General features: G+C 40.6%; 1 protein-coding gene and 1 pseudogene across 2 annotated transcripts; one reads left to right on the forward strand and one right to left on the reverse strand.

Moving 5' to 3' along the window:
* Window positions 1-7,307, forward strand: part of LOC120562000 — a 22,204-nt pseudogene extending 14,897 nt beyond the window's left edge.
* Window positions 7,308-7,854: 547 nt separating this feature from the next.
* Window positions 7,855-12,156, reverse strand: LOC120561999 (protachykinin-like). 2 transcript variants are annotated; one of them, XM_039805390.1, is made up of 5 exons: window positions 11,345-12,156; window positions 11,001-11,103; window positions 10,891-10,914; window positions 10,736-10,792; window positions 7,855-8,277 (listed from the first exon to the last, which is right to left on the reverse strand). In XM_039805390.1, exons 1-5 carry the CDS (start codon window positions 11,444-11,446, stop codon window positions 8,213-8,215), a joined length of 351 nt encoding a protein of 116 aa, XP_039661324.1. In that variant the 5' UTR covers window positions 11,447-12,156; the 3' UTR covers window positions 7,855-8,212. The 2 variants fall into 2 exon arrangements, with proteins under 2 accessions (XP_039661324.1, XP_039661323.1); XM_039805389.1 differs by lacking the exon at window positions 7,855-8,277 and having other exon boundaries at window positions 9,032-10,792.
* Window positions 12,157-12,700: the final 544 nt, after the last annotated feature.

The raw sequence follows: 12,700 nt of genomic DNA on the forward strand, positions 1-12,700 counted from the left end.
TTGCACATGCACAGTAGCTAGGTAAGGACTACTAGCTAGAAGCTAGCGCTGCTAGCGGTTAGCCACCTCGTTCTCAATGACAAAACACTGCTACAACACTATAGAAGTACTTACAAGTCTCTCATCTGCAGGTATTCCTAATCCTGCCTGGTACTGACCAAAGTTGGAGAAACAGCTAGCTGACGTGGTATTAGCTGAAGTGGTTAGCAGACACCAAATGTTTTGGCCGATGACGTAGAAGGCCCTGCATATTCAGGGTTTCCGCGGGGTGTTAAAGTGGACATATTATGCTTTTCCATGTTTTCTGTCATATCTATAATGTTATAATGTTGGATTTCCATGTTAAACGTGTTCATGTTGAAATAATGAGGTAAATGTAGACAAATTTAGACAAATCCCTGTGAGCTAAAACGTTTAGATTTTCTAGTTTCTACAATCGGCTGAGTGTTGCGCAACTATTAGCCGGCCTTCTATGATTGGTCATCTGCTCCAAGTAGGCAGGACTGGAGTGTTGTCGTTTTTTAAGCCACTGCGGTGTTAGCATTGTCGCATGTAACTACATGCTAACGGCAATAAACAATGTCACCTTGGCTGCAGTGTCGTTAAATTCTCCCTATTTCCGGGTCACATTACTCATGAAACATTTTCTGTTTATGTAGTATCTGGTTTAAAAGCCTTTATTTGCTGCTGTATTCTGTTAAGTGTCCACTGCTAACTATAGTAGCTACATGGCTAACGGCAGTAGACAGTGTCATCTGGGCTGCCATGTGTTGCATCTCATACAAAGGGTGAATACAGGTACAGCGACCATGGGCAGTATGAGAAAAATAAAGTGTTTATTTAAACATTAAAGCATGTAAACATGTTCTAGTACTAACACAAAATGCAAGTATAATAAAATGCTATATAATAGTTGCCATTTAAAAAGTCTTAAAAAATAAAAATGTTAGGCCTTAAAAAGTCTTACATTTGCTGAAGTATTGTATTCTAGGTCTTAAAGCAACACTATGTAACTTTTAGCGCGAGCTGTAGTTCCAATGAGACAACCTGTAGTGGTGTAGTTGTTCTTTCTTTCGCTAGTCTAAATGTAATCTGCTGTATTACGACTACAAATGAGACCAACATACAACTTATATTGCAGCCAATCAGCTTTCGTGTTATTGGCTCTCTTTCGGATTGTACCAAGACATAAAACTGATTTTATTTTTCAGCTTTGGGGAAGTGCAAGTTTAGCGATACTTGGCTTGGAAAACTTTAGGGCTTAGTTGATGTTGTGATAAAGGTCTCAAATTTCATTCATAATGGTCTTATACAGGTCTTAAAAAGTCTTAAATTTGACTTGCAGAAACCCTGATATTAACCTATATAGCATTAACTTACTGTTGACTTCCTGGTCAGGCTGGGCAACAAATCATTATTCTGGTTAACTGACTTTCAATATCAGTTGTATTTTGACTAAATCATTTTTTTGTGATATTGTTTTACAAAATATTGTTGTCGAAATGATTCTGATCAAATTCGAACATTAAAAACTATCAAAATTAGAGAACGAAGATTAAAAGATTTAGTTTTACATGTGTTTTGTCTGATGTAATCACCACATATAACTACACCAAGAGAAATGTTTTGGCACATTTTACTATGTGTATTGAAAACAAAAAACAAACACATCTGGAACAAAAAAATATTCTTATTATGATGATGAATATTGATTTCAACCGTATCACTGCAGCTTAGTTTTAGTTTTTCTGTGAGAATCCTGTTTTATCTGATATGTGTGATATGACTGTACCCTGTGTGTGTTATTTTGGCAGAGGTACTGGGCGCTGGCTGACGGACGTGTCCCCTCTGATCCCTCTGCTGGACAGCAACAAATGACACTCACCATGAAGACGGTTCCCGGGCGATGCCGTGGATCTCGCTCCCCTTAACCTGAGATTCAGTGTCCGCAACGGACAGGTATAAACTGTCGTAACACTGAACCTACATTTTGACAACTGTGAAACCTATCATGATGTTTGTGGGTGTACTGATTAATTAGTATAGTATTGAGGCATATCTGCTTAACAGTGAAAACACACCAGGCGTCCTTTAAGCGTGTGGCTGTTTTTTATTTCCGATATATTTGCCAATCTTCATCGTCCGTTCATACCGTCGCATAGGCATGCAATTACGAATCCGCCTTGCCACGCCAAGACCTTCTCCTCAAACAGCTCGATTGGTTGGGGTTAGGCATTTCACCTTGGTCAGGGGATAGGACCTGTACATCTAAGCATGGAACCTGGCCAATAGTAGTGTGTGAATGCTATTAAAGGCGGGTCTTGGCATGGCCATAGTGGGATTTCGTCATATATATATATATATATATATATATATATATATATATATATATATATATATATGTCAATGGTAATTATCGCGTCTGGAGTGCGCCCGCTGCGATTGTGTCAATCCAGGCAGGTAATCACATACAGGAAGACCACAGTGCAGCCAGATACTTTACAAAAATAAAACTTTTCAAAATAAAACACCTATGGGTTTATGGTGATTTTGGCTGTCTTGACTTCTCACAGCGAGATGCGCGATCAGGCACATGGAGAGAGAGACTGACGGATGGACAGAGAGAGTGACACACACACAGCCACAGTTTTCCCTACTCATCGAGAGAGAGAGAGAGAGAGAGAGAAAAAAAAAAAAAAAAAAAAAAAAAAAAAAAAAACGGGTGTATGCCAGTGACCTGAAAACAAGGGCTAGTGAGTTATTGCAGTTTGACGCACTGATTTGGCTCGCTTATCAACATGGTCAGCAGCAGCGTCGGTGACACAGCTCATTGAGGCAATTAAAGTACTTTAACACACTTAGTTCTGATTGCCGCAAATGATACACATATTTCAAGATTCGGTGTGACTCAAACTTCCTAAGGCTATCATTATCTCCGATGTACGTCACGAATAAACATCCACAGAGCCGGTTCGAAGTCAAAGAACAAAGAACCAGAACGGCATCAGCCCCAGGGTCCTGAAGACCTGCGCCATTTAGCTATTTGTTGAGCCTGCAGAGGGTGCCGCTGCTGTGTAAGACATCCTGCCTTGTCCCCAAGAAGTCGTCTTCATCTGGCCTCAAGGGCTACCGCCCAGTGGCTCTCACATCCCATGTGATGAAGGTGCTGGAGAGGCTGGTCTTGGCCTACCTGAGGCCGCAGTCTTCTCTGGACCCTCTACAGTTTGCCTACCAGCCTCGTCTGGGAGTGGACGACGCTGTCATCTATCTTCTGCAGCGAGCTCATTTGCGCCTGGATGGCGGTGGCGGCACTGTGAGAATCACATTTTGGGATTTCTCAGGTGCATTCAACACCATCCAGCCCTGCTACTAGGTGAGAGCTGCAGCTGATGGGTGTCGGTGCGCCCACAGTCTCCTGGATCACTGACTACCTGACAGGCAGACCACAGTTTGTCTGTCTGGACCGTGTCCTGTCTGATGTGGAGGTGAGTGGTACGGGGGCTCCACAGGGGACTGTGCTGTCTCCTTTTCTGTTCACCTTATACACCGCAGACTTTCAGTACAACTCAGAGTCATGTCACCTACAGACGTTTTCTGATGACTCTGCAGTTGTTGGGTGTATAAGGGATAAACAGGAGGAGTACAGGGTGCTGGTGGACAACTTTGTGGAGTGGGCTGGTAAGAATCACCTGCTGCTGAATGTGGATAAGACCAGAGAGATGGTGATTGACTTCAAGAGGAAGGGAACGGCTCTGCAGCCCCTTTGCATTATGGGTGGAGATGTGGATATGGTTGAAGAGTACAGATACCTGGGTGTCAACATCGACAACGGGCTGAACTGGAAAATCAACAGCACTGCTGTTTACAAGAAGGGGATGAGCACACTCTATTTCCTGAGGAAGCTGAGATCCTTCAACGTGTGCAGCAGAATGTTGGAGATGTTCTGGGGCGACATCTAGCTCACCCAGTAGAGTGTGCGCCCCATGTAGGCTGAGGCCTTGGCCTTTGCTGCATGTTGTCCCTCCTCTCTCTCACCTTTCCTGTCTTCAAGATCTTCAAGCTCCTGTCGATTAAAGGCCATAAAAAACCCAACAAGAATAATCTTTAAAAAAAAAACTGAACAAACTGTTATCCATTATGGATAACCCCGACCACCCTCTCCGCCCCACACTGGTCCAACAGAGGAGCACCTTCTCTAAGAGGCTCCGACAGCTTCGATGTCGCACTGACCGCTACTAGAAATCATTCCTACCACAGGCAATACAACTTTTTAACACTTCATCACTGAGTGTTAGATACGACTCATATACATGCACCTTATTATATACCTTTATTATATAAAATCTATCTATCTATCGGTACACTGCAAACAGTAACTGCTAATAACTAATCCGACTTTTAATGGGGACAGTTTGCAAAATGTAAACAAATAACTTAATAAAATGGGGCTCAAATTATATCAATATTTCAATATAAAATAACATATACCATGATATAAAATATAGATTTTATGAAGTGATGTGAGTGTATATATAGTAAAAAAAAAAAGAAGACTCATCTTTACCAGCTGCAACATACTTCCTCCACAACTGTAACTTTGTCAAGTAATTACTACGCAAACATTTTCATGAGCTACAAAGTCGTGTGTGTTGCAGATCACAGTGTAGAGAAGCTCCGCCCTTTCAAAGTGATGTCACTGTACAGCGGGGGAACTTTCAACAAAAACTACAACATGAGATACCAGCCAACTAAAGTCTCCGTCCCGGCATCTACCAAAAAGGTAATGGCTCTGATGGCGATCACTAATCATTTAAAGAGCTTCTTGTCTCATCTCAGCAGCTGCGTGTCTGTTCTCAGGTGGAGCTGTACGCCGTCATCACGGCCCACGGCTACGATGACAAAAAATGTGGAGAATATTGCATCACCTCCCACAACTTCTTGATCAACGAAGTTTTCAACAACACACTCACATTTGATTCTGCAGGTGAGAAATGTATGAAGGAACATTTACTACTCCAAGGTCCATTTTTAGTAGCTGTTGTGGAGCTTTTGATCATATCACACCATCTTCATCAGCAGATGGAGTGTGCCCACTTGTAATTAAATATTTGATGTTCAAATGTCCAGTTTTCTGACCTTTTTAAGGGGCTTCTCATCCATGTGGCTATAAAGTTGAGTCAATATGAAGGAGCAGTCCTTAAAGTGTTCAGAAAATTTTAAATATAAACATTTGTATAACTGAAAGTATCCAGCATTGAAGTGAGATAGTTTTGTCCAAGATCAAGAATGAACTTTAAAACTCAACATTTAGAAGTAAAATTTCTGTTAGTAAGTTGCTGTTAGTATGCTAATCAATAACCTAATGTCCATCACCTTAAAACATACATTAATAGTAAATTTGCAAGACAGTTAAAAATGTTTTTTTTTTGCCTTTTTAATGTTCAAGTGACAAGCTGAACCTTTACTTAATCATGAATTATGTAAAATGTCGCACATGTTGATGGCCTCGCCTGTTCTTGTTTTTAATTGTTGATGTCGTCAAATGTCTTCTTTTGTTCAACCAACCGTCCAAAAACCAAAATATGTTCTCTTCACGATGATGCTCACATTTAAGAAGCTGGAACAAATAGTGGCTCGGTTAAGTTTTTGTCAATGATTGTTCTCTTCATCAACTAATTGATAAATTGGCCTGAGGACTTGACATCATTGACATGAACCATCAGGAACACCTCTGGGCTGCACTCTGCGGGTGAAAGATGGCGCGGTACCAAACGAAGCCGGCACGTGGCTGTACGGGCGCGGAGGCTGGTGTGATGGACTACAGGTCGACCCCTGGAGGACCGATATCACCAAACAGGTACGGCCCTACGACCCCACACTTTATAATTTGTTCTAATAATAATATTATTATTATGTTATAATTCTACAATAGCTGTTGTTTAAAGGACAATTCCAGCGCAAAATGAACCTAGGGGTTAATAACATATGTTTACCGAGTCGACCGTTCTCTGGGATATGTTTTCATGCTAATCGAATGTGTCTCTAGCTTGAAACAAGCTAGCGCAAACCGGTAATAGCTTATAAAGCTAGCCTTTGGGGCAGAGGGTAAATCGCTATTTCTACACCACTAACAGGCTCAAAATAGCACCACACTTCCACGGTTCCCAAGATTGGAACTGCCTGTATAGTGAACAGTACAGTCTTTATAAACTATCTTTTTAATAAACTGTCTGTACACTTACAAAGTTCTCAATTCAAAAAAACGTTGAAGTGTGGCACTATTTTGAGCCTTGTTAGTGGTGTACAAATAGCGATTTACCCTCTGCCCCGAAGGCTAGCGTTATAAGCTATCACCGGTTTGCGCTAGCTTGTTTCAAGCTAGAGACACATTTGATTAGCACGAAAACATATCCCAGAGAACGGTTGACTCGGTACACATATGTTATTTACCCCTAGGTGCATTTTGCGCCAGAATTGTCCTTCATGCTGCAGTTCCCCTCAACTCTACGGAGATTTTGTTTTGGTTTTATGGCCCGATACTTAACGTTTTGGCTCTAAAACTGATCTACACAAACTGCTCAGTACCAAACAGCAGACAGACACAGTAAGTGACCAGCTGGTGAACATAGTGGAGCATTTAGGGAGTTGGTGGAGACCAAAAACTGAGCTAATTATTGGACTTAGATTCATCAGGTGGCCAGAAACATGACTTTAAATAAATGCTGATGTTGCTTGTTATGCTGGATGTGTAAATTCAGTAACTTTTAGGTGATAGTAGGTGTTTTCTTTGCTTGTCAGTGGTCACTGAAGAGAAACTGATAACTGCTAGTGGCAAGCCCATCAAGCTTCCAATGCTGGGAAGCTGTTTGATTCCTCCTATCAAAAAACACCACTGTGGACACGTACCTCAAGAAATTGTGGTCCAAACTGTGTTTGGGGGAGCATGCGTTGCTGTTGACAGGGTCTCTTTTGTTGCTATCAAAGTCTTCACATGGTGGCTTTAAAGGAGCCACCGATGTGATGTCTGTATTATTTACTGAGTGTGTCGATCCTTTTCTGTTTCTGTCCTCTTTCAGCTGAACATGAGCGAGTTTGAATCCAACACTGTTCTATACTTCGGCTTGTTTGAGGGAAAGGATCCTAATCCATCCAGGGACCCTGGATACATCATCATGTCTTCTTTTTTAGTCTTTTACAAATGATGCCACTCTGTAAAACTCTACATTTTAAATTATGATGTATATTAATGAATGTGTTATTGAATGTAAAATGAAAGTCAAAGATTAAAATTTCTATTTTCCTATTGCTTTCACTGACTGTTTCCATTACTCTTGCTCCTGTTTCATTAACTTGCGTAGACAGGAGGTAACCTTCACAGCACTGATGGAGAATATCACCCACCACGCTCGCCCAGCACGACCATCCATTTGCGTTTTTTCTCAAGATGTTACCCCAAAGTCAAAAAGAAGAAGCCTTGAAGCTATAGAGGGAATCAATGTGCTTTTTATGCCTCAAGCTGAAGATGCATTGTTCTGAGAGCAGCAGCCTCTCCTCGATAATTACATGTAATCACGTCCAACTTGAAACTCACTTCAAGGTGAAGAAAGGGTTTCTCAGTAAGTCATCATCCTGTTGTGCGTCTTATGCGTTTATTTGCTTTGGTTTCTCCTTTAATGGCAATTCACAGTATCATAAAACAAACATAAATTTAGACATTAAGTAAAAAAGAAATTCATCATTGTATTATACAAAAGGGTTACTTTTTCTGAATAGAAAGGTTAGTGGTTACAAAGTTTGTTTTATTTTTAACAGAACTGTTCCACAGTGTGTAACATCACAGGCATCATTTTCTTTGCATCAGTGTAGCTTGGTTCACACAAGTAGAGTACTTCGCCTACTGAACAATTTTAAATCTTGAAATCCATTTTCTGCAAAATTGGTTTAATTATGCCTCTTTTGTAACATTCTCTGTTTTTTCCCCTATCCGTGTTGAAGTAGCTACAAGTAAAATACTAAGGCTCTGAACTTGGAAGTGAGCCTCATGGCAAAGCGACATGTCAAGTCACAGCAAAATGTTTTATCTGTGACTACCTGTACATGTGTGTGTTAGACCTTGAAGCAGGTTTCTCTGCAGCTCTTCTCAGTCTCAAACTGGTTGCTGTTTCCTCGACAGCCTCCGAACCAGAACTGAGCGAAAGAATTAGCTGTGGCGTCATAGTACCACTTCACTACGTAGTCCGCGCGGTCCTGGATCCAGCACGTGGCTGCAGCGCTCCTCTGGAGACAAAAAAACAAAACCAAGTGGCAAAGATTAAGATTCTACAACCATGCAAGCAGCTCTGTGAGGCTGTACCATAGACTGTTAATAATATACAGTGTATGAGCTGTACTTAGGCACAGTGGTGCTTTAAGCTAAATGCTAACGCCAGTATGCTAATGTGCTCACACTGACGATGCTAACATGCTGATGTTGAGCACATAGAATGTTCACCGTCTCAGTTTAGCGTGTTAGCATGCTAACCTTTGATGATTAGCGCTAAATACAAAGTACAGCAGAGGCCGATTGGAGTGTCATTAGTTTTGCATGGTGTTAGATCCCCCGAATTACCCCCCGTGGGAGGTACAGGACCAGCTCTCCGTTTAAAGGGTCCGAGCCCCCGTAGCCTAGGAGTATTACCCTACTAAGGTTAAAGGGACTATTTAAGCTGGTGGCGAGGAGACTCGCCTAGCTTCTAACTGCCTTCCTCCGTACGTCTACCCCGCTTGCACTAGCACCACACCTGACCGAATGGCCCCAGAGCCAGGTACAGCACCAGTCACGCACGTTAACGGCAGCTCTCCTCTCAATGATCTGGGCACTTGGTAATTGCTAGGATTGGCTTTAGTGGCTCGTACAGTGAGCCCCAAGGGTCGGTTTAATTTCTATGGCTAGAGCAACCGATTAGAACCCAACTTTGTTGTTATACACACACACTCCTTAAGAATTCTTGCCTTAGTGAGACGTCATGAATCCAATGTCCACAATTCAGTCTTTAACTTCAATGATAGCTTTATTGCGCAGATTTTAGCAAGGAAATTGCATAATGCATTTAATTCTCAAAACGCTGATTAATTATATATTTCAAAATCATTAGCTTAACCAATTATTCGTAAGTAAAAATGTATTTAAATCCAAACCCCTGATATAAAGGCTTGTAGCTGGAAGGTGGAATGTCCAGTGTTGCAGGGAGAGAGAGGGAAGGGATGTGCTCGTCAGTACAGTCCTTCCTGGCCTGCCCTACTGCTGGATTTTCGTGAAACTCCCGACTCAATTCAAAAGTCCGCAAAGTCTCTTATGCAAAACAGTCACTATTGGCAGGGTAAACGAAAGAGTACTCCTTAAAATCCAAATTGTAATCCTTAGGCCGGGTGGGGCTGGTTAATTCTCCTATTGCCAAACACTCCCGTGTCGGCCGTAAGTGATAGGAGATCCTCATTCTGCGATGTTGGCTTTGTTCGTTGCTCTGTCTCTTGAGTTGAATTTCTGAGTCCAAAGACTAGCTGCTCTGACGTGGTCGATGGAACAGCGAGTCTTGAACTCCGGGAGCCAGCAGGAGAACTAACCCCGATACTTCCTGAGGTGTCCCTTCTTATCCTTTCAAAATGTGTGTGTGCTCTGTATGCGTCATCTTGCATCACCGAGCGCGTGTCCCTAACAACACATGCCTCCTGTATATTTCCACATTTCAACTCATCCATCTCTCTATATATCCTAATATATGTCACCTCTGGCTTAGTACAGTCATAATCTGATTTTTACCACATGGCCCCACTGTTTCAACATTGGCCTCACTGTGTCAACACACTTTCTCAAATGCATCCTACCCTGGCCCTCTCAACTCAACCATTTCTCTATATTCACTCAGTGTAGTACATTCGTGATCTGAATTTTACCACATGTCCTACTTTTAACAATCAAACAGTAGTCATTCTTTAAATCAGTATACACACAATACCTATTTCACGTAATTATTATCCTTAATAATCAAACAATAATTATCTCTTAAATGACGTAATAATCAAACAATCAACACTTAAATGACATATATGTCGTGCGCATAGCATCAGGATCATAGTCTCTTCTTCTTTGTGAATTTTCGTCATATAATCAGGTGGAGAGTCCCCTGACTTCCTAGTAAGAGCCGGGTCATGATGGAAAGTACCCAATTTTCCTGTGTCAGCCGGGTCATGATGGAAAGTACCCAATTTTCCTGTGTCAGGCCTATGTCAGGGATCTCAACTTACTTGACAATGGATACGTATTACACCAATTACATGGTCAAATTTCATGGCCTCTATCCAGTAGTTGATTTCACTCAAAACCATAAATGTCAACTCATGGTGGCGCTAGAGGAAAAGTCAGGGGATCAGGATTCATCCTCTGAGGACCATGAATGTCTGTCTGTGCAAAATGTCTATCAGTAGATGTTGAGATATTTCAGTCTGGATTACCACTTTCATCTAAATTTTGACGATCAACTTGACTGTTAAATGTGACATTTTTGATGAAACAATGACAGACTGACCAAATACAAGAAAAACATGTCAGTCTGAAATTAAACAAAGTAAGAAAACAAGATGCTCAATCTTCTGTGCAGCTCACTGCGCCTACAGGGATGAAGTCAGCGGTTACCAGGCAGATTTTCACCCAAGTTGCCCTTCAGTATATTCAGTGTCACAGTTGGAAGTATCACACCTTGATCCTCAAAGCTCCTTTTACCCATCAGACCCACAAAGGTGTGAAATCTATGCCCTGGGAATAAAAACATCTGTTAAAAATCTGCAGTGTCACTTTTTTTTTTATGTCCAGAATTGATTTTGAAGAAAGCTGAGGCAAAGGATAATACTTACGTTTACGTGCTGTCTTTGTTTTTGCTGTTTGGAGAAAATAAATAAAATCAGACCTGAACGCAGCAGTCTTTAACATAAAGCAGTATATACATTTGTGCTAATTCCCTTACCGGAGTCTTTCTTCCCCATTAGTCCGAGATATTGGCGTGGTCCTGGTTTTCTGGTCATTCTCACAAAAATATCTTGAATTACATCAGAGTTTGGCCATGTGTCCTTGTTAGACAGAAATAATGTAAAAATTGAGATTAAATGTTGTTAGATTATCTCTTATTTCTGTATAATTCCAGCTGTAATTGAGTCAAAGAAATCTTACTTACCTACTATCTCAAGTTATTTTGTGTTTCAGTGAGTAAAGACTTTTCCATCCCAAAATATTTTAGGAAACGGTAGATGATATAGTTTTGTTTTCTTTCCAATACATTCAAAAATACGCAGCATTATTAATAAGTATTACCTCTTCGATGTCTTCTCTCCAGTTGTCAACATCCATTTCTTGAGAGAGAACAGTTGTCAGAAGCAGCACAACTATTAGAACAAGTTTAACGAGCTCCATCATTGAACACTTGCGTAATCCCCCTTAAATGTGTGCGTAAAAATAAAAAGGTTAATGCTTTTCGCCTGGATTACAGCTATTAATAAATATGTGTGTGCAGGTATGTCTACACCTTTCTGCTGAATTATTTTAGATGCTGAAAGAGAGAACAACAGCGCGCCTTCCCTGATGATGCGCTATTGGGTCACAGAGCTCCTTTTCCGCACAGGGGCTTTTACGCACAGCTGGAGTGGATGATGTGGGTCGATGCTCGTCTCCAGCAATTATCGTGTGAGTCACAGGGGCTTAATTACTTAATTATTATTTTATAATTAGTATGTGTATCATGCACTGGGTACATGGAAATATAATGCTGGACTTCTGAGGTATAGGCTAATTTGATAGGTAGTGTACTATGTGGCTCACTGGGCTCATCAATTCTGTCTAGTGTTAACATTAAAACTCACAACGCAAGTCTGACGTCCAGGCCGTCAGAATATTGTCCGATTCAAGTGACAAGTGGGAAAAGCACTTCCAAAGTAGCCCAAACTATGTGTATTACTAAATGAAAAGGAGTGTTGTTAGATAACACAGACTACAATCCAACATGGACATTTTTATTTTTTGACATTTTAGTTAACCTAAGCTCCTAACCCTAAAATAACCTGCCACAATGTACTCGATTGAAAAATTGAAAAAAAGAAAAATTGTAAAAGTCTATGTATAAAGTAGGCTACAAAAGCCAACATTGTACATCAAAAGATATATGCTGAATGGCCCCTCTCTGAGTGTCGTGTTCGTGTACTATGATTACAATTATTGATGCATTTCACTACCTGTAGTCTATACTTTTATGTTTGTGCTTATTGTTGTAGATGCTACATATAATGTATAGTATTCTAGTTTTATTTGGCTTTTTTGTACTTTATTTTGCTGGTATGACACTTTAATTTGTAACATCTGAATCGGTGAAGGACTACCTCTAAATATAAATGTAGTTTAAATACACAAATTAACATTAAATGAAAGTAAATTATTCCCAAAAAGTAAAAGCAGACCAAAAATCAGATTGAGTTATTATTCATTTAGGCAAAGAATCCTCAAGTGTCGTGAGAAATTGTCATTTAGTTCACGTTGAGTTGCTAAATGATCATCTGTATGTATCTATGTTGAACATAGATACAGTGTTATAAATAAATGATAATGATTTCCTGCCACCTCTTAACACAATATATTTAGTTGTGGCATTAAACGTCAGCGTGCTGTAGTTTATCCCAA

This window comes from Perca fluviatilis, chromosome 7 (assembly GCF_010015445.1).
Source record: "Perca fluviatilis chromosome 7, GENO_Pfluv_1.0, whole genome shotgun sequence".
Taxonomy (NCBI): Eukaryota; Metazoa; Chordata; class Actinopteri; order Perciformes; family Percidae; genus Perca; species Perca fluviatilis.

Bases quoted from the DNA above. Each gene is read 5' to 3' on its own strand.
- LOC120561999 (XM_039805389.1), bottom strand. From the start codon at position 11,446: ATGATGGAGCTCGTTAAACTTGTTCTAATAGTTGTGCTGCTTCTGACA. The intron at 11,104-11,344 runs GTAATACTTATT...CTGTCTAACAAG, and splicing joins GGAGAGAAGACATCGAAGAG to GACACATGGCCAAACTCTGA. The intron at 10,793-10,890 runs GTAAGTATTATC...TTTTATTCCCAG, and splicing joins AACAAAGACAGCACGTAAAC to GGCATAGATTTCACACCTTT.